Source organism: Zerene cesonia, unplaced genomic scaffold, assembly GCF_012273895.1.
Source record: "Zerene cesonia ecotype Mississippi unplaced genomic scaffold, Zerene_cesonia_1.1 Zces_u004, whole genome shotgun sequence".
NCBI lineage: Eukaryota > Metazoa > Arthropoda > Insecta > Lepidoptera > Pieridae > Zerene > Zerene cesonia.
The window spans coordinates 1,340,529-1,366,252 of record NW_024045134.1 but is presented as its reverse complement, the minus strand read 5'-3'; the positions used below and the strand labels follow the sequence as shown (position 1 = coordinate 1,366,252).

General features: G+C 34.6%; 2 protein-coding genes across 2 annotated transcripts in view; one reads left to right on the top strand and one right to left on the bottom strand.

Moving 5' to 3' along the window:
* Positions 1 to 883: 883 nt before the first annotated feature.
* On the bottom strand, positions 884 to 9,852 carry LOC119838722 (SWI/SNF-related matrix-associated actin-dependent regulator of chromatin subfamily A containing DEAD/H box 1 homolog). Its single transcript, XM_038364808.1, has 15 exons — positions 9,610 to 9,852; positions 8,383 to 8,582; positions 7,746 to 8,047; positions 7,249 to 7,417; positions 6,462 to 6,646; positions 6,040 to 6,233; positions 5,784 to 5,919; positions 5,204 to 5,339; positions 4,813 to 4,950; positions 4,060 to 4,299; positions 3,427 to 3,654; positions 2,868 to 3,079; positions 2,046 to 2,201; positions 1,524 to 1,654; positions 884 to 1,184 (listed from the first exon to the last, which is right to left on the bottom strand). Exons 1-15 carry the CDS (start codon positions 9,722 to 9,724, stop codon positions 1,108 to 1,110), a joined length of 2,619 nt encoding a protein of 872 aa, XP_038220736.1. The 5' UTR covers positions 9,725 to 9,852; the 3' UTR covers positions 884 to 1,107.
* Positions 9,853 to 10,711: 859 nt separating this feature from the next.
* The window catches only part of LOC119838634 (palmitoyltransferase ZDHHC8B-like), a 19,203-nt gene continuing 4,190 nt past the window's right edge, over positions 10,712 to 25,724 (top strand). Inside the window, exons 1-8 of the mRNA XM_038364654.1 lie at positions 10,712 to 10,901; positions 11,384 to 11,502; positions 15,931 to 16,088; positions 16,837 to 17,009; positions 17,808 to 18,002; positions 18,864 to 19,032; positions 20,966 to 21,159; positions 21,480 to 21,635. Coding sequence (XP_038220582.1) covers positions 10,810 to 10,901; positions 11,384 to 11,502; positions 15,931 to 16,088; positions 16,837 to 17,009; positions 17,808 to 18,002; positions 18,864 to 19,032; positions 20,966 to 21,159; positions 21,480 to 21,635 — 1,256 coding nt within the window. The 5' untranslated portion in view covers positions 10,712 to 10,809. The remainder of the gene's footprint in view (positions 10,902 to 11,383; positions 11,503 to 15,930; positions 16,089 to 16,836; positions 17,010 to 17,807; positions 18,003 to 18,863; positions 19,033 to 20,965; positions 21,160 to 21,479; positions 21,636 to 25,724) is intronic.

The window sequence follows — 25,724 nt, the reverse complement described above, 5'->3', positions numbered from 1 at the left end:
AAGTATATACGAATTTACAGCTGGGTAGGCTACGTTTCCGAAATGCAGGCCTAAATCGACCTAAAACTACTGGACTATTACATCATTTTGTTGTTATAAATCAAATTTAGATAAATTAAGCCTATGAGTGGAGTTGCCACTTGCCATTGCCATATTAGAAAATGCATAGTTTTTTTCTACAAGCTTGTATAGAAAAGTGTTGTTAGGTATATCAAATCTTATCAAAAATCTTTTTTTTTTTGCATAAAATAAACTATAAAAAAACGCAAATTATAAGTATATAAAAATGCTTCTCAATTAATTGTGCATGTTTTGAACCAAAAAAGGATAGAATTTAAGAAATTGAGTGAAAATTATCTAAAACTTATTTAAATAATGTAAATCATCCCTATGATGTTTCTTTATTAAAAATATTTGGGCTGGTTAAACTTTGAACAAAATGTTACTCTTTTTCCTATTATAGTCACATAAAACTGATGTTGAAAATTTATAATTAACTCCTATCCTCAGATATAATATTGTACAATTGTATATTTGGCAACTCTGCCCATAAGATCTCTAAAAATTAATGGAACCAAAATTTGTTTTATTTAAAATATATAGCATATTGTAATTTGATTGAATATTAATTTTATTGAATTTATCATGTAATTTAATCGATGAGACATATTCTGTAGTCTATGAAAATGTATCCTTTTACATATTTATTATTGTTATATCATGGTATGTATTATAGCACATATTATAATAACTGGCTTTAGACATTCACCAAGCGTGAATACAGTGAAGGCAGTAGCTGTTCTAAAATTTATCACAACTTACCATCTCAGAACTTACATCAATTTGCTTTACACTATATCTACCCATAACAAAAACAAGATTAATAATTTCAGCAATTTATTACCTTAATATCCATTAACTCACTTTTACACTACACTTTACACTTTGTTACTGTTTTGGTGGGAGCATCACAATTTAACATTTTACTCATGTATGTCAAATGCACAAGAATTAATTACATTATTTATCATAGAAATCCACTATAACAGCTAACCATCACTTGGTCCATCACTAGTCGATGACAATGACGCCATCTTTGGGCGAACATCATTTGTTCGGCGAAGTCAGACCCAGAGCGGCTGAGAGCAGTCGCACTACGTTCTTCTGTTCTGTTGGCTCGTTTTCTGTTAAGATAATACAAATAGTTTTATTGAGATACAGAATATAGATTCAACATTATCGAGCTGGAACAAGTAAAAGTAAAAAATTAGGACTTAAAGCAAAAAAAAAGAGTGTTGAGTGAGTTTGTGTCTGGAAATACTAAAATGGCTGAGAGTGAAAAGGTACTTTTTACCATCTCATTCCTATGGGAGTTTCCTTGAACTAGTCGTGCTGCGAGCAGTATGTAATTGTAGCACTATCTCTGCAAATGTTCATGGACCAAGGTGATTGCTTACTATCAGACGAACCATCAGCTCAGTTACCTGCTGTGACATAAAAAATAATAGAGTAACAAAGCATACCATCAACACCAGTGACATGCTTCTCCAGGGTGAGCTTCTCTTGTGCGACCTGATAGATGCCCTCCTCGATGGTGCCGGCACTCAGGAGGCGGTAGATCGTCACTGGTCTAGTTTGACCCATGCGATGGCATCTGAATATGAGTAGATTTTTTGTCAATTTTGTTTGAAACACTTCAAACACATCAATATTGGACATGTTGCAATAGGAAATATGTTCAGTTCTTTCTTTTTTCCTTTTGAATAACATTATTAATCAACACATAAATATGCAAAGAAATTTCTCTTGAAATCACTGTACATCAGTATAAAAATAGGTATGGTAGTACAGAATATATAAAACAATCATTCTTACAATCTAAAATATTTTAAGGAGAATCAAGTAAAAAAAAACAGTATTGTATTATTCTTGTTAATTCTTCCTGGTAGAAGACATTCCAAATGAGTTGTTGTTTTTAAAAAGTGACTCTTCATCTTTAAAAATTTTATAATTTAATCTTTATACGAATATATTCCCAGGTTTACCTGTCCTCAGCCTGTTTATCGTTGTAAGGATTGAAGTCTATATCATGAATAATGACAGTATCAGCTGCGGTCAGGTTTATGCCGAGTCCACCTGCCTTCGTTGATAGCAGGAACACAAATATATCTTCTGCATTGTATTGATCTATGAGATCTTGTCTGAAATAGATATTATACTTTTGTAACCTTTTATTCATTATCTTTATTTTATAATAGAGAGAATTATGGTAAATTTACGCAGGAATAACATATGTTTCAATATCCCCCATTTAACATCATAGGTCAACAATAACACCACAGACAGTATTAAGTAAGTGATTATTTCTAGTTGAATAAAAAATCTGATGAAATGAATTTATCAGAACTATTCATCTAGGCACATACAAATTAACTATAGAAAATAATGTGTGAGATCCTCAATAAGACCTCAAATATTAAGTAGCAATATGGTTTTCAAATATATTGAATGAAAGTGAAATGTAGGAGTCCAGCACGCTTTGTTACGACTTGGACCAGCTCGCACCGGGGAAGTACCACACCCGCACAGAAGATCGGCGCAAAATAGTAGCATGCGAATATTTTTGTTCGATTCGCTTCGTTCGATGAGTAGGGGAGCAAGATACTCGTATCCTTTTCCTTACTCTTCCCAGTCCTTTCCTTTATTCCTGTCATTAAAACCATTCTTTACCCCTTTCCATTTAAGTCGGCAATTCATGTTTAGAAGTGTATGGTCGTTCATCATCAGGTGACCCACTAGCTGCATTACTTATAAAGATATAAAAAAAGAAACCAAAATACCCTAAACACCACAACAAAAATACCGACCTGTCGTTCACAGCAGTACTGCCATCAAGCCTCAAGTAGCGGTATCTCCTCAGCTGCAGGTAGGGCTCCAGGATGTCCAGCATCATGGTGAATTGGCTGAATATCAGCACTCGGTGCCCCTCCGCCTGCAGCTTGGGCAGCATTTCATCGAGTTTCAGGAACTTTCCGGAGTCTTCTATGAGGTTTGATGGTACGGAGAAGGATTTTATACACTGGAAAGGTTTCAATTAAAATAACATTAATGATGATAATAAGGTGTGCAAGTTATGTAATTTGTACTATTTGTAAAACTTTATTATATTTTATTCTATCATTTATTTTTCTACAAAATTTGTGCCAGTATGATTTTCCATGTTTTTGGCTCAAAATCAACGTCGCGGTATCGCGGTTCGTTAATATCTATACCTGAGCTGGAACCTATTCAGTGGACAATATACTGCACACCACTCTTTCTATCTTATCATATATTATGTTATAAAGTGCGCGTGTGTGTGCGTGTGTGTGAGCGTGTGTGTGTGCGCTTAAACAAATGTTGTCTTTGTCCGAGTCTACAACTCACAGGGTATTGCTGAGTCAGTTGGTGTATCTGAAAGTCAGACATGCACAGCAGATCCTCGAACAGGTATTGCTCGTTCCTTTCCTTGTAGCCGGGGTCCCGGGCCAGCCTGGTTGCTATTTTCCTTAGCTCGGGCTCCTGGTAGTGGTAGCGGAGGAGCAACGGGTGGTTGGCAAGCTTGCGCATGTCCATCATCATAGACATGCCGCTCTGTTCTGTTGTTGCGTGCACCTAGAATTTTATCATCATCATTAATCCACTTTAGTTTTCAGAACGATAATATGATTTACAACTTTCTAGATCTTACGAGAAGTTTTCATGGGTTAGAAAAGGTTAGAATTATATTCATCACATACTGGCCACACACAACCACCCACTTCTACCCACTGTGGTCAAACTCCTTTATTGCCACCCAGAGACCAAAGGGTACTTACTGGTAAACCACATCAACAGGAAGTTGAATGGAGTTGGTGACAATAGGGAAAACCCTAGCATTCTATGTATAAGTATTTAGATTGTATTGCCAACAACATAACACACAAAAAATATTTAAAATTTTATACGAAACAATATGATTTTAGAATAGGAAAGTCAAATAATAAGAATGATCAAAACCATCAACAGCAAGCTTATTACCATGCCATCCTTAGCCGAGAAAGCAGCAATGAGATTCTTGTACAATGACTGCTGCCTCTCTGACATGGGGCACAGTTCCTTGTGGTTAGTCTTCTTGGGCAGGTCTTGCAACACCTCCTGTTTCAGCCGTCGCAAGACAAACGGCTTCATGATGCGTTTCGCTTGCGTGATCTGACTCTGTTCGAACGCTGGAACATCTTCCTCTGTGTTGCCGTTTGCTTTCTTTGTTGTTTTCGCTTTCTGGAAGATTGTTAGTGTTGTTAATCTGCATAATATGTCGACGAACTTTATTTTTATTTGATATTTATTTCATTTCATTTTATTCAATTTCTAATCATTGGTTTTTAAGTTGCATTAATGATAAAATCAACTAAATTATCTCAGTTACCTACTGTAGGTTGTAAGGAAATTATTCTATTATCCTGGCCATTCTAATCGGGATAAGAAGATAACCTTATAAAATTATGTTATGGTCACTAATTGGTGAAGTGTACAATATCACATAGACAGTTATAATTCTATTATCATTGTCTATGGGTTTAAAGGGGATCAAATCGTGTATATAGGAGTTGGTTACATACAAACAGAGAGCTTTACTAGACAGTTTAGACAAGTTAATAAAGGCGTATTAAAAACAAAGTTATTATAACTTTGTTTAAAAAATTTTAATGATCAATTGCTGTAAATTGATTTGTAAATTACGAAATACAATGTTTTACCATAACATTGCTGACAATATTAACAAAAACTCACAGCATTTTTCTGGAATAAATTCTTTAAATCGTCAGTCTTTCCGGAGAACATATGTGGCATCACGAAGCAGAGCAGAGACATTAATTCGATGAGATTGTTCTGCAGCGGAGTCCCAGTTAATAGTAGCCTATGTTTTGACTGAAATATAAATAGTTTTCTCAAATCAACTAACAATTTTTCTTTTTTTTGTTTGTCCTTACAAAATTCTGCATTCTTTGGTATTTTAATGTATTTTATTTCTTTTAATATATCATTATTTCACGAGAGCTATACCCATACCCAAACTGTATGTAGGCAAAGTATTTGTTTCAAACTTTTATTTTATTTATCATATTTTTTTGTATAAAATGGAAACTATCATGTTTTCGTCGATTGAAGGGATCCTTCTTACCTTAATTTTCAATAAATTGTCGTATCGCTGTGTAGACATATTTTTGAGCATATGCGCCTCGTCATAGATAACATAATGCATCGGCGTGATGCGGAACATTTTACGTTCTTCCGGACAACTGCTAACCATTGTATATCTGGAATTATTTCATATCCAATAAAGTTTTCATTAAAATATATGTTATACTACCTCTCCGCCCGCGGCATCACCCGGGCAGACAAAGGAAAATTTTGATAATGGCAGTCTCCGTTCCCTTGGGATTTTAGAGATTACTTTAATCTATAAAATCCTACGAATTTCCACCGAAATCAGTTGTAGTTTAGACATAAAAAATACAAATAAAGAAGTACAAGTAGAAAGAGTTCAAACTCCAACTAAAACTCTCTCTTTTTTTCTCCATTTGTCTCTCAATCTTCATTTATTTTAGATGCAATTCATTAATATTTCCAATGGAAATATAAAGAGATATATAAACGTTATATAATAATGTACTTTTTGCTTCTAATAAAAGAAATCCAAGTCTACAGTACAGTACAGTTAAAAACAATTTCTAACCACAAACAGGCAAACAAACACTCACGTAGTAAGTACGATGTCATAATTATGAAGGTGCTTCGCGTATTCAATACGTAATAAACGCCTCTCCTCTGGGTGGCCGTAGTACTTGCTCACAGTGAGGGACGGACACCAGCGAGCCAATTCACTGCTCCAATTATCTGTGAAAACATTTAATGATTATTAAAACACCTAATATTTTTTCATTATAATAAAACAAATTTAATTATTTTATTTTATTAAAAAACATTACATGATAAATAAATGACCCAACGTCTTACCCAAAGTGGAAGCGGGCACAACAATCAAATGCGTGCCCTTAGCCTGTGCGGTCTCTTTCAAATGTGCAAGGAAAGCAATCACTTGCACAGTCTTCCCTAACCCCATTTCGTCAGCTAATATGCCGGAGACACCTTGCTTGTGTAGTACCGCCAGCCAGTTGAGACCAACTAGCTGATATGGGGCTAGCTTTAAACTGAAATTAAATTATGTTAAATATACAATTAAAAAACACAATAGGACCTATGAGGTATATCATTAAGCTCTACAAACATTCTCACTATTTTATGGAAAATCGCACACATAAGGTTCAAGTAAAGGACATGTGTTGTCAGTCAAAATTGTCATTAGATATTTTTACAAGTGCATCAAACGCATACAACAAGTTAGATTCTTAATTATAAGCACTGTGAAAGAATCTCACCTAGAATCCAATATACCAGGCTGTTTGAGTCGGCCCGCTCCAGCCGCCACAGCTGATTCAAGCTGCTGAGCTAAACCCACACATTTCTTCATCAAACGCTGTATATTATTTCTAGTGCATAACAGTTCTTGTGTCGAGTTCAGCAGTTCTGTGCTTAACATTTTGTTGTTGTTGAATTTCTCTACCTGGAATATGGATAAAACTACATCACTTAAGCGCACGCGGCTTCGCCCGCGTAGTTAGTAAAATGATGGACAGTCCCGGGGTATTCCATGCATAGATTTTTTTTTATGTTATAGTCGGCAATGGAGCTGGTGGGTCGCCTGATGGTAAGCGCTATCACCGCCCATGAACATTTGGAGAGGCGTAAGGTCAATTGCAGACGGAGGGAAGGGATTAGGAAAGGATTGATGAAAGGAATAAAGGAAAGGACTGGGAAAGGTAAGGAAAAGGATATGGGCTCAGATCCCATTCTAGTGGGATTTCCGATATAAAAATTGTTCTTTCTTAAGTCCCAAACTATATTTGTACCAACTTTCATCAAAATTACTAGATTGGCTGGCTGGCTTAGGTCTAAAAAAATTTACGTATTATATATTTATTATGAGGCGAGTACAATGAATTTTAAACACAGTTATTGTTGAAATTTGTATTTACATTACAAAGCTATTTAGATGAGAAATAAAGGTATAAAGGAAATATGAATTATTTTATTGATGTTACTAAGGCCTAATATAAATAGGTGTAGGCATATTGCTTCCAAGTAAATACAATATTTATAACTAACCATATCTAGCCATCCTTTAAATGGTCTCTGCGCTATAATAGCCTCAGCTTTCTTCTGTGAGCATCCACTGAGTAAAGACAGCTCGTTGAGGCTGCTTGTATTGAGAAACTCAAAAACTTTGCGCTTATCACCAACAAGGTCGTCAGTTATTTCATTGTCCGAATCATCACTGAAAATTAAATAGATGTTATAGAATACTAGTATTCCGCTGGTAATAATAACGACAGTCGCGTGGATGCTCCCGCATAGCACATGGGGATTTTGTCACAGGATAAAACCTATATGTTTTCAACTATCAGTTAGTTTGATTAGGCATGAAGAAGAGACAAATAGACAGCCAGACAGAGTTTTTGCATTTATAATAAAAATAGGGATTTGGGAGGGTATCAAAGCAAACAATGGTATTTAATAGGATATGGGATGGATAATGTTTACAAATAAAAAAATCAACTCCATGTTATGTTGCTTTCTGTTTAATATAGCAGAAGCCCACCTACCTATCATATACTTTATCGTCCTTGCCTTTCCGAACACCGTAGTCATCGTCCTCACTACCACTACTGCCCCGCCTCGCCCTGCCGCCCTTCGCTGCTAACGGCTTCCGGACGATAGCCGTTGGTCCACTAGTAACACGTATAATCGTTGTTCCGTTAACTCTCGCCAATCCCGTGAAACCCGGCCGAGACCCAAAGAAACTGGACGTAGCGGGCTTTTCATTGCTCTCTGGATCGTGTTTTAAGAGTTCATCACGGGATCTCTCTTCATTCCAACCATGCTTAACAAGGGTATTTTTTACAAACTGAAATTAAATAAGTAATATTTTTCTTTATCAGTCATCAATAATAATCCAATATTTAATTGTTTAAGGAGTGTGCTGGGCACTTCACAAATAGTTTAATAATAATGGCATTCTGTGTCATTTTTCTTTTTTTCAATAAATATGTTATAATTATTGGCCTACTAAAATTACATAATATCTAATTGCACCGCTGACATTCATAGAAAACAATATATTGGTAACAAATACATTAATTTCAAAAGAATCATCACAAATTACGTAACTTTCTTTATCACCACTTTAACAAATTTCACAAGATAATTAGTGGTGTTACCTATCCAATAATTAAATCTTACCAAAGGAGAAATATCAGGAAACATTTCCAACATATTTCTAAATCGTCTCTCCTTAATGGCAGTTGTAAGCTCTACAGTGGCTGGTTTCTTAGCTGGAGTCCCTGCATCATCAGAATCTGAGTCTAGCACCCTGATGCGTTTGTAGACTACTTGTCCACTTGTTTGTGATGAGTTTGGTGCTGGCATTCTTATCTGACTTTCTACAATGTAAATTTATAATGTTAGAGGAAAACACCTTGCATGTTTAAGGTGCTTTTATTGAGTCACTACATAGAGAGGTATAAACTATATAGTAAAAAGCAAAGTCACTTCTGTCCCTGTGTATGTATGTATGCTTAAATCCCTAAAACTATGAAACAGATTATGATGAAAAAAATTGATAGTGATTCAAGAGGAAGGCTTATATGTATAATAACAGCGAATAAACTATTCTGAATAACTACTCCAGCAAAGCTAGTAGTTTAAATAAACATCATAGTGTATTAGGATGGAACCAAAACTAACATATATTAAAATACAAGTGTTAGTTTAAAAATTTTAATAAAATCTTTTAACATCAACTACAAAATCTTTGCAAGCACATGTTACATTAAAGATTTATAACAATCCATGTCTAAATAAAATTGATTATACGAAAAATTTGCCAAAACATAAGACACTTATGCTGCAGATGTTTTTTTAATGTATATGTATTTAGCCATAAAAATTTTAATATAATTTTTACACAAATGATTAACTGACAGATTAAAAACTTTATAGAACTGTAAATTATAAACATAATAAGAACAAGCCAAGCCTAACTTAGGCTAGAGCTCAGCATTGGCCATTGCTGACAAAGCATTATGCAAGAAACACACCTTTGATCTATGTGCAAAGATGTAAGAATTGATTTATATGGGCACGACAATTTACAAACGAATAAGTTTTTTTTTCATATATTAAAAAACATTGTTGCATATTATTTTAAGTTAATTGGTGCTTGCCATGTGGTAAAGGTAATAATTGAATCTAATCGTAATATTTATCTAAAAAAATGCCACTTTAAAGAGAAAAAATTTTCTTATAAATTCAATAGTAATTACTTTTAATCTAAGAGTAAAACTCAAAGCCCCAAGTCCAAACGTGGTCCACCATAACAATATTACGAAAAGGGTTTTATACCTTTAGTTAAACCAGTGACAAATTGGTAAATTTTTAATCACCTTGACTTTAATTTTTTTTACTTACGAGAACTTGATGGTGTTACGACTGTGACCGTTCCACTGGAGCCAGGTGTAGGTTTCTTTTGAAACCTGTACTGCCTTAAATAACTTAAAACGCTAGGGCTAGTACTATCAGACATCGTGGCTATCTACACGTTTCAAATATTCAACAATTTTATGTGATAAAAAATAAAACTTTATAAAGAACTTTTTATAAAAAAACGGGAAAAAAGATTCACACCATACCGTTCGACCACGGAAACAACACTGCGGCCATTTTTATCCGCGAGATTGACTCGAATATAAAATTAACCAATAATAATGTACCGAAATTGACACATGATCATTTCAACCAATAAAAACTTTTCTAAAGAGATTTTTATTGTCTGTGTCAAACTAGAAACCAATAAAATGTATTGATTTATTTCAAATTTTTTGGTTTTCATGACGTCAAAGACAAATTTTGACAATCCATCGAATTTACGTGGATTTATTAGTTTTAATTTATAGTAAAGTATTGATTGAATATGCGAATTAAATTTCACAGAAAAATATTTATTGTCTTGCACTTTAAAATTGGACGCTCATGATATTTTATTTGGGTTTGATAATCTACTGTACGTACGTCGTTACGCGTATCTAAATTACTAGACATATTTTAATACAGTTTTGAGTCCACTATGGCAATATGCAGTGAAAACATTATCAACAATAATATCTTTAGGCATTATGTTAGCGTACTGGTGGACTCCGTATATTCAAGAACTTAAGTGCATTCTATGCTGTATAATATAATGGGAATGTTGATGATCTACAGTTTATAAATAACTAGTTGCACCCACCGTCTCCGCCCGGGTTGTCCTTAATCATAATTAAAATAATAGAAACTATTCTATCTTTTAATTTGGATTAAGTGTTTATACATCTTAGAGTATTTTTGTATTAACTCAGAGTAACTTAGAAGGGAGTGGTATAATATAAAATGGTATACTAAGTAGCGTTACCTACGCTACTTATTATACCATTTTATATTATCTTCTATATATATTATATATTTTATTAATTATCTACATGTTCTGAATAATCTGTTTGTAATCAAGTTCCGTCAAAGTCATTAATGCCACACAGATTTTCTAGCTGTCACATTAATAGGCGCGGCCATGTTGGTCTGTAGTGAATAAAATTCATTTAATTATTGCTTTTAGGAAAATAAAATTGACACAATATGCCCAAATGCGACCTCAAAACGAGATACATCCCCGCGACATTCGCCTGGACTTTACTGTTGGGCACGACGTTCCTGTTTTTTTATTTTCCGTAAGTATACATTATGTTCGCAAGGTATGAATCTCTTTGATTTGACAACTTTCACATAAAGATTGTAGATTTGCTGCTATTAATATCCTCGGGCTACCTTTGCCCTATTTGACTTTACATAAACACAGCTTTTCTGCTCTTGCACTAGTCATATTAATGGCTTGAAACCAAATTAAATTGTTTGTCAGCTAATTATTTACACTTTGTGAGGCCACTTCGAAATTGTATCATACTGTTTTTATGCTTTTATGTTTCAACAGACCCTTTCAGAGCACATATATCTTTAAATGGTCTAAACGAAGCCTTGTTGGTGATATGATTAAGCTTTTGTGGTTACCATTTGATGCAAATTGTCTTGTCAATTGTAGTTATGTACTGATTTACATACATGTACCGAGGATTTGTCTGTGGTTATTCAAAAATGTTTATAGAATACATCATCTGTATTGCGAACATGAACATTTTTTTTATTTGTTTTTCAGTTGCCAGTATTATCTCCACAAACACCCATGGGTACCTGCATATCAAGGTGTCATAACATTTTTTGTTTTGGCCAATTTTACACTGGCCACTTTCATGGACCCGGGGGTGATACCAAAAGGTATGTTAAGTGTTAATTCTATATCTTTATGGAATATAATATTAGCGTTTATGGCCTTGATGGACATAAACTGTAGTTGTTAAATTGTTGATTTCTATAGTGTTTTAATGAAGGGGATGTTATGTATGCATAATATAGGAATCTATCATACACCGTCATGCAAATTAATATAATATTATGATAGTAATATAATAATTTAATTCAATAAAATTACTGAAATTATCTCGGATGTGTATCCATTCAAAGAAAGTTCTTTTTTGTAGTTCAATTTCCTATATTCTACTGCTACTACTCTATAAAGATTTCTTGTGTACTCATGTAGGGTACAGTTCAAATTTATATCATCATGTTAGCTTTTTTGTGATCCAGTTCAGATCAAGTTAAACAATTGTCTGTACTTTGAAAAATGCATGCTTATTTTTTTTCACTCACTCACATGTCCTCACACAAAATTTCTAGAATATCCACAATTACTAAAAGTGTAATTGATAGATTGGAATTAAAAAAAAAACTTAAGACATAACATTTCAGCTTAGGAACTTTTTTAATACTTTTTTAACTGCATTTTTTACATTTTATTTATTATCATCACTATGTAGTGTAAAAAGTATTAAACAAAGTCATTTTCGCCATCTGTGTGTGTGTATGTATGCCAAGATGTTCAAAATTGTATAACAGATTTTGATGGGGGATTTATAGCGTGATTGAAAAGGAAAGTTTTTATGTCTAATAACATCTACTGAACTCCTCTGAATTTAACATGTGCAAAACTGCGGGTAGCGACAGAGACTTATAGTAAAGTTTGTATACAAATATATCCAGTTAAAATTTTATTTTAAATATGTTTCCTACGACTTAGCTAAATATTGGTTTATGCAATTGTATCTCGCATCTAAAATTAACCTGCGGGAGGTTGTTCATGAAAGCAAACTGCACAATGGTAGGCTAAGTTGATCTGTTTATTTGCATCTATGCAGGATTTAATTGCATTGTGAATCACCAATTTGTTAATTCAATATCACAGTTGAGCAGTCAACAGTGTAAGGTTTTAATTGACATTGCTTTTGCAAATGTTGCCACTTTTTTCATTAATATTCCCGGACTTCTTGCTGTTTTCGATTAAGGTTTTTTAAGCATGTGTTTTGATTTCTGAGTTTTTCATATTACTGGTCAAAATGGCGGAAGTAGGTTGAAGAAGAATGTAAAATTGTGTTCTATTTATTGTCCGTGTGTAAAATAAAGCCCTTTAAATAAATAAATAAATAGAAATAAAAATACCGCATTTTAACTACGTGTTACCATTTCATGTTGATGAAAAATGTACCATTAAAGTTTTTTTTTTTTTTTTTTTTTTAATTATTCTTTAATACTACAATCTGTCTCCTGTGTGGGACATTCAGCAGCATGTTGGTTGGTGCTATTGCTGGCGCGCTCGGTATGTGACCTTTGTCATATCCTCGTTGTTTAGACAGTAACTATGTTTACTGTGATTGTATTAAATCTTGAGGTATTTTACGCTTTAAACGTCGCGCCTTGTTGTGGTTTGCCATTAGTGGCCGGGCCAGAGTATTTGGATGTCGTTCGATGCGCTCTTTATAAGTTTTGGTATGGCGTACAATTTCCTGTTTCACTGTGGGTAGGCGTAGATCACGGTGTAATAATTCGTTTGGTACGAACCAGGGAGCATTGGTTATCATGCGGAGTGTTTTATTTTGAAACCTTTGTATGATTTCAATGTTTGAATGGGATGCAGTACCCCACAATTGGATTCCATAAGTCCAAACGGGCTTCAGTATTGCCTTGTACAGAAGTATTTTGTTTTCGAGGGATAGTTGGGACATTTTTTGAGCCAGTCGGATATGCTATTTAGTCCTTTTTGGAGTATTTGTGAGGCTATTTTTGGGTCGCTATGTGTAGCTAGTATAGCGGTATCGTCAGCAAAGGTTCCAGTGATTAAGGATTCTGATATCGGCAGATCCGCTGTGAAGAGTAAGTAGAGTATGGGGCCCAGAACGCTACCCTGTGGGACACCTGCTTTTATAGGGCAGAGATCAGACAGTGCTTCCCCTTGTCGCACTATAAAATGACGCTGCTGGAGAAATGATTTTAATATTCCGTAAAGGTGATTTGGTAGGGCATTTTTCATTTTGAATAATAATAAATCAAATAACGTTTTTGAAGCTTTATTTTGTGGTAATATTTAATCAATGGATATTTAATTGGACTGGACATTAACAAACATTGTAAGCGCCGTAAATAAATTCTTAATTAGGTACATTAATAAAAACGACACTTCGTAATTACTTTACATTTCGTAATTACTAAATGTGTATTTTAATGATCCAACAAATTATTATAAGCTAACTGCACCCCGCGGTTTCACCCGCGTAAGTCCGTATCCCGTAGGAATATCGGCATAAAAAGTTGCCTATATGTTATCCCAGTTGTCCAGCTATCTACGTACCAAATTTCATTGCAACCGGTTCAGTAGTTTTTGCGTGAAAGAGCAACAAACACACACACATTCTCACAAACTTTCGCATTTATAATATTAGTATATAATATAAAAGTATTATGAGAAACATATTTGAAAGATGTCTTAAAATTATAAAGAACAAACATTATTTTTCATTATTTAGTCATAAATCTTATTTCAACCTTGTCGACCTATAACGAAAATAAAATATTACGAATATTATTAATCTGCTTCACGCTAAAAATACGCCACAACCTTTTATCTATCCAAGTAAGCTTGTTTCTACTTTTAAATAAGTAATATTATTTAAAACTAATCTATCGGGACTGATTCTTTTTATGAAGATTCTAAGAATCTTAATGTGGGAGTCGAGCACGATTTGGCACGAATTAGAACAGCTCGCGCCGGTATTGCTGGGCGGTGGTGATCGCTTATCAGACGAACCACTAGCTCAGTTGCCCGCTATTGACATAAAAAAGGAAAATATAAAATAAGAAAGCGTTACGAGGTCGAGGTTATAATTTGTCCTCATAAAAGTAATCCAATTGTTCATTGCTGATCATTTCAGTTTAAGCCTAAGCCTAATTTATTGCATAATTCATAGACTATTACCGTTATTACTAAAATAACATAACTAAAATCGTAAGAAATTAGAGTGTGTTCATATAGTTTCAAAATATGTTTACGATACGTTTACTCGATTAATCCGACTTATCTCTGAGTCGAAAATATAAATATTATTCAATGTTTCTAATCATCTAAAGGGTAAAAAAAAGGGTGTGTGTGCGATTTACACACAATAGAAGTGAAACTTCAGTAAATCGACAAAAGAATGAGATGAATATATATAAAATAGTATGTATATTTCTGTCTCATTCTTTGCCGGCTTCATTCTACACATTTTTGTATTTGTGTCCCTTACCTGTCGTTTTTCCGTTGCATCCGGTTTAAAATCACAACGATTCTAAAGAAGTTTCACTTCAAAAATTTATTTCATTTTTTTATCTCTAAAGCAAAATTAATTAGTGCAATCGACGACGCGAGCTAGCACGCATTTATTACGTAGCTTTCAGCACATAAGAAAACATTAATATTATCTATGATACATTTTAACACAGAGTAACTTCATACCCTGCAATTTAGAGCCTTTGAAGTTTCGATATAATTCGATCCTGCAAATTTGACCCCCCAATCGAGTTTCCTCAACTTGAATCCCTCATAGTTCACCTTCAATTAGCTAATTACACGGTCCCATAAATTAGATGGAATTTGCGTAAGAATCGCATTTTATCGCACTCAGTGTATTGACGTAATAGTGGGATTTAAGGCGGGGTGAATTGCGATATAAACATTGTGAGTCATTGAAATATTTGTTTTATATATTAGTAACTGTATGGCGTGGTGTATGTCCACTTTACGTTACAAATGTTTATTAGAGAGCTAAAGATTAGACAAGAGAACCTCATAATTTTATTAATCCTATCACATTAATTATGGGTTCAATTTCAGGGTTGGGCATGATATTTTTCCAAATGAATATTATTTGAATAGAATAAAATTTACGAATACATAATATAGAAATAGGCTCTTACCAGACTGAAACGGAATACTGATATTGTAAAATCAATATTATTTATTCAATTTTATAAATAAAAACTAGTTTTTAAGAGACTCAAATTTCTATAAATCACATGGGGCCTGAACATACCCTTTTCAGACCAACTGCAAGTGAGTATGCAGATACGTTTTTAACTTTTTAGCTAGTACTTTACTTGATAAACAAAAGAGAAACATTATATCACATATAATTCTTTTCTTGGTGAATCATGTCTTGAAGTTGGTGAATTTTATTTTCGTCTATGGGAAACAAAAAAAACTTCATGCCCTGTCTACAGCCGGGATGTTTTGATTGTTTATCTTACCATAGACAATAAATAATACCACCTTTCCAGCCCCACCTGACGAAGACCGCGAGGACGACTTCCGAGCGCCGCTCTACCGCAGCGTGGAGATAAACGGGATCACGGTGCGCATGAAGTGGTGCGTCACGTGCAAGTTCTACAGGCCGCCGAGATGCTCCCACTGCTCCGTGTGCAATCATTGTATAGAGGTTGGTGTCTATGGCCTGTGCGTCATTACGTATCTCGAAGTCATTTTCGGATCATAGACAAAAATATGAAGAAGGGGTAGAAGTGAGTTGGGCTACCTTTTAATGTTTTTGCTTAAATATTTTTGTCATATATAGTTGTTAGGGAATAAATTAATTAATGTGATGTTTAAGTGAGTGAAAATAAAGAAATAAACACCCAGTAGTAGATATTTCTTACGACTTTTTATCGATTATAAGACCCTGGATTATATACCTACTAGTGAGCGTGGGAAAAGCTGTAATGTAATTTTAAAAAACAACAAAAGAATTTTATAACAAAAATATTAATAATTCATTGTTTTCATTAATACTTATAATTATACGTTTTTCCTTAATTGTGTTATAGATTTTACGAGAATAAGAAAAATCAATAAGTGAAATCAATAACAAGTATTGCTGTACATAGCCGCGAGCGTTTCGTGTTAAATATATATTAATTAGGACGTAATATAAACATATTTTGTAGTAAAATATTAATGAAATATTTTATTACGTGTAAAATTTTTCTCTATTGTGTTATCAACTGTGGCGCTGGAATACATTTTCTTTGATACGTATTTTTTTTAAGTTTATACGCATAGAATAGTAAACTCTTCTTTTGTCACAAATAATCATTTTAAAATTCAAATGCTTAGAAATAAATATACGCCATAAAAAATGACATAAAAATAATAATAATAATAATTAAATGTAACATAAATCCTTCCAGACATTCGACCACCACTGCCCATGGGTGAACAACTGCATAGGTCGACGGAATTATAGGTTCTTTTTCTTCTTTCTAATATCGCTCTCAATACACATGCTGAGTATCTTCGGCCTCAGCTTGTACTACATTATGAACAACAACAAAACTCTGACGCAGGTCGAGCCTATAGTGTCGTATCCTTTTTGCAAACAATCTGGTTCTATACAAAAAAAAATGTTGTTGTGCCAAGAAATACGCTTTGGATTTAGAGCAAAATATCCTTATTTATGATATTTTCAATTTTTCTATGCGTGAAATTAGAAAAGACGTAAAGAAAAACTGCTTCTCTGTAGAAAGAACCCATTGAAGGTGGCCAGTTACAAAAAAATTACACCGAAAAAAAAAAATTCTTTATCAAAGTCTTGTGATATCGAAAATATGACATACTAATGTTATTTAAAAAAAATCCTCAGGCTGAGACTTTAATGCCTCGTTAAGGCTAAGATTTAGTCATTCAAATGAAGCCATAATAACCTTATGATATGGGATTATCTCGATTCAGTATGGATCCTCAGACTTGTTACAATTTATCTCTAATCCTTAGTGGCTAATCGAATTAAACTTAGGAAATATCAACTTATAACTACACTTGTTATTGCTTGAATGTTTTAATTTAAGAATCTGATAATTTAAATAATTAGATAAAAAAAATATATATATATATATATTCGTGAGTTTAAAAAGATATACATTGTTTGTATTGTTTTTTTTTTATATAAAACCTCCCTTTTGCATCACTCTGTATAATAGAAAAAATGCCATCAAAGCCGTTACGTAGTTTTAAAGATTTGAGCATACATAGGGACATAGAGATAGACAGAGAAAGCGTCTGTGTCTTATACTATGTAGTGATCGTTTACCGTTCTGGTTCATAAATATTTTTTTATTTACCATATTAACCGCCACAATAACCTTAACGAGAACGAAACCAGTATGGTGATTATGGGCATAATAGCGTTACTGGCTATACCCATATTCGGTCTAACCGGTTTCCACATGGTACTGGTGTCGCGGGGCCGCACCACCAACGAGCAGGTGACGGGCAAGTTCACTGGTGGCTACAACCCCTTCTCGAAGGGGTGCTGGTCGAACTGCTGTTACACGCAATTTGGCCCGCAGTATCCTAGGTGAGTTGTATGTGCTTTAATTTTTTTTTTTGTGTTTTTTTTACCTTTTCCGCATGAAATTTAAGTCTATGTATAAAAGGAGATTGAGTGTCTTAGAGATGGTCAAATTTCACACGATTTTTTGTTTAAATCTTACGATTACGAGCCACCAAATGACCTCATAGATATATAAAAAGTTCTGAAAGCATGTTGTTAATTTTTCGAGTGTTTTTATTGTATTTTATTATATCTATGATAAATTTGAAAATAATTAATTAGTTGCTTCTTTATTAGGTTGTTTAAAAGACGTGTAAATAACGATGCCCACTGAAGTGGAATGAAAGAAAGCTCGAAAAGTTAGTAACTTTATTTTCTATAACATATTATTTCTCTTACAAGGGAGTGTACACGGTAGTTAGTTATGCAATTTAATTTTCTATTTCTGTAAGTTTGTTATTTTTACTTTAATTTTTTTAAATGGCTACAGTGTATTTATCTGATTTACCGTAAACTTATTATCTTGTTCACGTGGCTTTTTTTTTTCCCGAATTTTTATAATTCTTTTATGTTAGTAGCGTATCGCTATAAAATGATGTTGATAACTTGAAACCAGCATCAACGTTTAGAAAATATTGTATTCAAATAATATGACTATATCATCTATCATTCGAACTTGTGTGCCCGCCGAATTACACAAATTATTATTTACACGTGAGTGAAGTCTATACTGAAACAAGAGTGTGCAATTATCGTAAAAACTAAACCTATAATCCATTTGTAGAGGTCTGCAATCGACCTACCACCTCTCCAAATGTTCATAGCGCTTACCATCAAGCAACCATTGCGGACTATGACATAAAACAAAAACAAACGACCTTCCAGCCTCGTCCGCCCCTCGAAGTACATGTACAAGGGCGGCAAGAAGCGGCGCGACGGCGGCGGCGGCGTCGGCGTCGCGACCATAGCGGCCGGCGCGGCGCAGGTAAAGACGTACACGGCGGACAACGGCGCCGCGCACCGCCCGCTCGGCGCGCACGCGCACTACAACAAGGTGAGGGCCGGACGCGCTTGCTGCGGCGGACGCTCGAGTCTTCGATCGTTAACAACCACTCTACACAATCCCAAACGTTAGTTGGACGAAAGAACATTCATTTTTTGTTGTCTCATAATTTTTAACTTGTCAATTTTTTATTTGACGGTTTCAAATAAAATATTACAAGTTAATAATCATGGGGCAAAAAAAATACAGTCGAATTGCAAATCTTCTTTTTTGAAGTCGAAAAGCTGTCGAAAAGCTATCCTCGAATGCGTTTGTCAAAAATTCTAGTCTAGACCGAAATAAACGTTACAGTAAATTTAAGCTTATCAGTATTTGCTTTAATAAATTCAACCGTATTCAAATGAGCTAAAATCGGATCTACGAAGCTCCAAAAAGCGGTGTTTTGGCCCGGGTGAAGTTTTAGTGATAACATTATTCGTCCATGATTGTGTATCTAGTTGTTATTAATGATCGAATAGTTGGATCTTTGATGTTTATATATTTTTACGTTTTCGACGTTTTTATGAGAAACTGTGGTGATTTTTTGTTTATTTAAATTTTTGTATAAACTCATCTATATACGATACAATGACCATGGTATACAATTAAATAACATCTTGTATTAAAAAATATCAAAGATTCAAAATACATATTGCTAATATCCACTGATAACTATTTTTGTATAATGTTTTTGCGTAATAACAGCAACTTTCTGTCAACATGCATCCATTGACATACTTTAAATAACTGGATACTCCTGTATGGAAATGTCGTCAAAATTTGCCAGAGCAGCTTTGTATATAATTTTCATTGAAATTAACACCCTATTTCGTCGAAGTAAGCTTCGAAGTCTTGCGATTTTTATTTAAAAAATTGTGCCCAACACACGCGTAGGCAGAGTTTTGCTTCGGACACTTTTTGATTGCGTGATTCTGACTCTTGTTTTTTATTGTAAGTCAATGGTCTGATCTAATGATATATTGGTGGTTATTAGCCTATAGATTTTTTTTAGTAAAGTGGTCACAATATGATATATTTACATTAAGTCCTCGCCTAAATGTGTTATAGTGACCACATTACTCTTAAAAATCTGTCTTTTCCATTACCTATAGTTTCACAGCTTGTATTCATGAATTCCAATGGAAAAAAACGAATTGGATTTCTAGAAAAATCCATGTTTGACCGTCCCTTCTAAAAAATTCTATTAAGCATTGAAAACTGTTTAAACACCTCTGTTCTGAATAATGTCATGAACAAACACCCTGTACCTGTTAATACAAGAAATCTAAATAAATTGGATAATAAATTGCAAAACATACGCATTTTTCACATGCTAAGTAGTAATTTTTTATTTGCTCAATATAGTACAACTCCATCTTAGAGTCCAATAGATTTCATGCTTGTAGAGCGATTACATACCTTCAATTCACTGCTATAAAGTTTATTTTTCTATGCACAATTTCTTATATGAATGGTGAATTGAAGACATGCCGTATGTCTGGCTCTCCACTGGGTTTTTTTTAATGTAAATGTATATTGTTTGTTAAACACTGAAATATAAGTATCAAACATTTATACTGAACTAAAAGATACTCTAGAAAAATATTATAGAAACTTGGATTAAATGACCTTAATTTTTATATATTTTCCCATTGAAAGACCGATTGCTCAATGAGCGAATCGGTCTTTGAGTGTTATAAGGCAGTGTTTATATGAGAGGTATATAAGCAATAATGTACAACATTTATTCTCACTACAGATTGTTTTATCCCTATATCGGCGTGTGGAAAAGCGCAGCTACCAGAGAAGATCCGTAACAATTGTGCCTGATTTTACCAATCTTTTTCCTTTCTAGAGTGACGTCTGCTGCACCATTGTAACCAACTACCGCATGCTCTCTGTACTGTTGTGTAATGTCCCATAAACACCCGAGCCCCGTTTGCAGCTGTCCCCCGGGCGGGAGGAGCACGAGGGCGAGATGGAGGGTCCCGGGGCCTCGCAGTCAGCGGACTGCGAGCCGACGCCTCCGCCCCTGCAGCGGCGGGGCTCCTCTACGAACCTGTTCCCGGAGCCCCACCACCACCTGCCACCGCGACCGCACCACTACCCGCGGCTCAGCCCGCTCTCGAGGAATACTAGGTGAGTTTGCTGGTTTGGTGGGTGAGTTCAGGTGTTGGACAGGTGTGTTTTGAATCGTGCTTTCATCAAAATCTTCTTGTTTTATTCTATAATGTAGTTTATCTTAATTGTATTTGAAATTTCTACACTTTCTGGTGCAATGTTAAATTCTCTAAAAAATAATTTCAAACAAGTATATGAAAAGTTTTCACTGAACAGTTTTGGTACCCGCCAAGACCGTTCAGGCGTTTGCACAAAAACTAATTAGTCCAATTCATTTATTTTCGTTCATCGCAAATGCATTGATGAATGGAGATTAATCGGAGCGTTCGGTTCGGCAGTCACGGCGGCACCGCGACGTCCGGCTACCGCGTGGTGATGGAGCCGCTGCGCTACGACGCGGGCGCGAACGGCGCGCGGCCCTCGCCCACCATGCAGCAGCGCATCAAGGCGCTCGGCGTGCCCACGCCGCTCGCGCTCAGCAGCCCCGTGCGCAGGTACGTGTGCGCACGCGTGACCATGGCGTGACCGTGACGCTGTATGTATGCAGCGTGACGTCATCGGACGCAGTTGCACAATAGCACCGCAGCCGTGCGCAGGTACGTGTGCTCGTGCGCGTGACCCCGCGTGACTGTGACGGCGAGCGTACGGGAGCAGCGTGAACGTGACACTGCAGCGCACCCGGGCGCAGGTTTGTATGCGCGCTGTGGATGACGTCATCGGATGCAGTTGCACAGTAACACCGCAGTCGTGAGCAGGTACGTGTGCGCATGCGCGTGACCCCCGCGTGACCGTGACGGCGGCGAGCAGCGTGAACGTGACACTGGCCACGTTTGGCAAAGGTGCGTGTGCTCAACTTCAGCGAACCCGGGCGCAGGGTTGTATGCGCAGTTTGGAGGATAGCGTGACGTCACCAGACAGTTCGATGGCAGTCCTACACGGGTACTTACAAGCACAATGCTGTCTGAGTAAAGTATAAACACACTTTTATCCAGTGATGATGTCGCAAAGCAGACTGGAATTTTTATAAGGATAAAATTTGAGTACCCACGTTATTTGAACAAATGAAACCATCGATAACATATCATTGACCAGGTTTGTACGAATGGACAGTCGAAAAATGTATTTTGGACTTTGTGGTTTTTAACGCGTATACGTTGAGACTTATGTTTCCATAACGTACGTATTAAAACCCAAATTTTCTTTATCCACATATTACTTTTAAGGAAATGTTATTTATAATCTGTGTCAACACTATGCTTAAGCTCAGAACTGTTATAAAATTAATTGGCCCAATATATTATATAAGTATTTCCCATTTCATGGCCTCTTCCTATAGCATAAAACTGTCTTACGAAGTTATTTCTTTCTCAGTTTCGGTTACATAATTCGGGAGTTTTCGCACATCTGACTATTTATAGATACCCTTTAAATTGAAGAAAATTATAATCATTACGACTCTGTAAGTTTTAACATTATTTTCCAAAAGAAGAATTAACTTTTGAAATATAATGGTAATTTTTCATAAATCGATAGAAAAAAAAAGAAAAATCATTAAAAATTTTAACAAAATAGACAAGCTTCGTGAGACGGTTAATCCTAAAATGTTATCAATACTAACTCCCGTCTGCATCGCTTCCTTTTGTTCAGTGTTAGATAGATTTATTATTTGCATGTAAAATTGTTTGCATCATGGGTAGTTTTGGTTATTAATTGAATAAAATTATTCGCTTGGGTCCGGGGTATTGGATATTGTACAGAGTGTCAATATGGCAACAAAAAATGGTTCACGTTATAGCCCTTGCATTTCATTCCGTAAAAAAAAATGTAAAAAATAGTATATTTTTATGGTTACGAAGAATTCTGATATTAAAATATCTATTAAAATTATATTATTATATTAAAATATAATTATAAAAATTCGTAGTTTTCATTCTGAAAAAAACATATTTAACGATTGAATATGGAAATCGAATCATTTATACATTCTTTTTTCATCACTTAACCTAGCCAGGACTGTTTCCAAGTACTCCATTTAACATTAAAACAGATGAAAAAAAAAAAATCATCCCCTACCAAAAAAAAAATTGTTTTAGAGAGCACACTTATAGTTTTTTTTTACCTAGGAAATACTACAACAAAAAAAATTTATGCGTACTGAAAAAGGAAATTATTTTCAACAACCGCCTTCAAATTAGCCGAACTAAATCAAACTTGAATGGTCCCAAAATCGAATAACACCACTAAAAAGTTATGAAGTGACCAATACGAAATAATACACAGTTGAATTTATAGTACATACTTGATAGTACTACAAAGTATTTAAAAATTAATCATCAATATATTGTAGTGTAGTTTTCTCAATATGGGGATCTCGTCATGAATTTTTTGTCCATTCCGTAGAATAATATAACACAAGACTTACCAGTATGGTATTGATTATTTACGAAACCTCTTTTCAGTCCACCGTAATATGGGCATATGTAAGTTAAGAATACATAGGCTATTTAATTCTCCATTTAATTAAGTCTCATGAAATGCAAGGTGATATTATTGGGGTATCGTTTTGGGCACTTTTATAACCGTGCTTATAACGTTAAAAAACGTAGTAGCTATATCACAATGGGGCATGCTTGATTTCCCTTTTGCAGTATTAAAATGGTTTACAGACTTTCACGATTATTATTTTGTTCATTAACGCTTATAATATTCATTATAATGATATACCTATGTAATGTCTAATAATTTATTTGGTATAAAATATATAAGGCTTTTACGGCTGAATTGTAATAAAAAACCTTAGATTATTATTTAACCGTAAAAGCAATGTATTTAGAGAACAGACATAAATTTTACTGTATTAACAATTGAAGGTCATTTTAAGAGAAAAATCAAGGTACCTCTTGCAACTTTGAACTTTATACCGTTTGTATAAGGTTTATGTCTGTCCAAAGTTTATAGGTTTGTGGAATATGTATAAAGTGTAAGTTTACCGCTTACCGCGGCAGGTGGACGTAACGCATAGAGCCGACGTGTGGACGGTAAATGTTTTGTTTGTTTGTGTTTGTTCGTATGCGGGATGGAATGTGCTAGATGTTTATTACGTCATCATCATTTTCATGTCATCAAACGAATTTTTTTTTTGCAAAAAAGAGGGGGGGAGGGTTAATAACTATTTGTTTCATTTTAATTTACTTATAATTTAAAAAGAAATTTGATGTAATTGAAATTTATTATTTGTCGATTGTAAAATGTTGTATTTAAATATCAACAGCAAATTACAAATGGGAAGATACAGATGTTTTCTTTTACAGTCAAATCACGTCACAGTTTTATATCATCTCTTTTGGTAGTATTTTTTATTATACCTTCTACAATATTTTTTTAATAGCACACTTGACGAATGTTTTTTTTTTTCGAAGTTGGGCATATTGCACATATAAATTTCGATACACAGCATGTAAATATGTATTTTATATTTCCTATATAATGCATATAATATATTTATTTTAATTTTATCAGTTTTTAAAGCCCTTTGTATTGCAATTTATATTTTATTGATACATTTAGTACACTAGAGTTGCTCTTTTCCTGCAAGCATGTACGGTAGCAGATGCAATATATAATGGCAATTGATATTTGTTTCTATTCTTTGCTAAATGTTTATTTTTATATTGATGAAATATAAAGGTGTCTTCACATCATATCTATTTACTGAGATAATTTATTTAAGTCAATAGGTTTATGTGGACATACCTGTAGGTGACATACTATCTCAATTTTATACGCAAATAGAGTGAGATAGCAATGTTATATATTGCGTTATAGAGGATTATGTTCAACTACCCTCCCAGCCATTGTAGGTGCATCGGCTACAGTACACATCTTAGGGAGCATTTAAATCTATCTATGGATAGAAAATCTTACATGATAATATCATAGAGCTGCTATATTTAGATAGTGATGATATAAGCTAAGAAATGATATTTATAAATGCTCCTCTGTGCAAGATTGGCTCACTGAAGTACATTACAAATTGCATGGATAATTATTTAGTGTACAGAGTGAAAAGCACTTTGACTTACGTGGCCAAATTGCGAGGTGTTTCTTTGTATTCTGATGATTTGTTTTATAATCTTCAATGACTTTTTTCGTGTTTTTTTTTTAATAGCGGATATGTTAAATTTATGGCCCAATATTTCATCAGGATATAAAGGTTAAGATGTAGCTTGCAAATTTGTAGTTAGTGTATAGTTGGCATGGCGTTAGCATGCTCTCCGTAACCGCCGTTTCGACTCGGGCACGTTCAGAACAAGCTAGCTATTGGCCATACAGGTGCTGGTTTAAAAATGTTTCCATTCCATAGTTTAGTCGAGGTATACGAGGTTGTTTCCGCTTGTAATTACCGCCATCCAGTAGTCGTTTAGTCCCCACGAGGCGTGGTGTTTAAGGCGGTTCGCTTTGCGCTGGACACTTCCGCGTCGAGGGTCCACAGTAAACCTTACATAGCTCTCTTTTCTCTCTCTAGATACGGCGAGCGTTCGACGTCGATGTTTTCGGCGCAAAGCGAACTAGCCAAAAGCGTC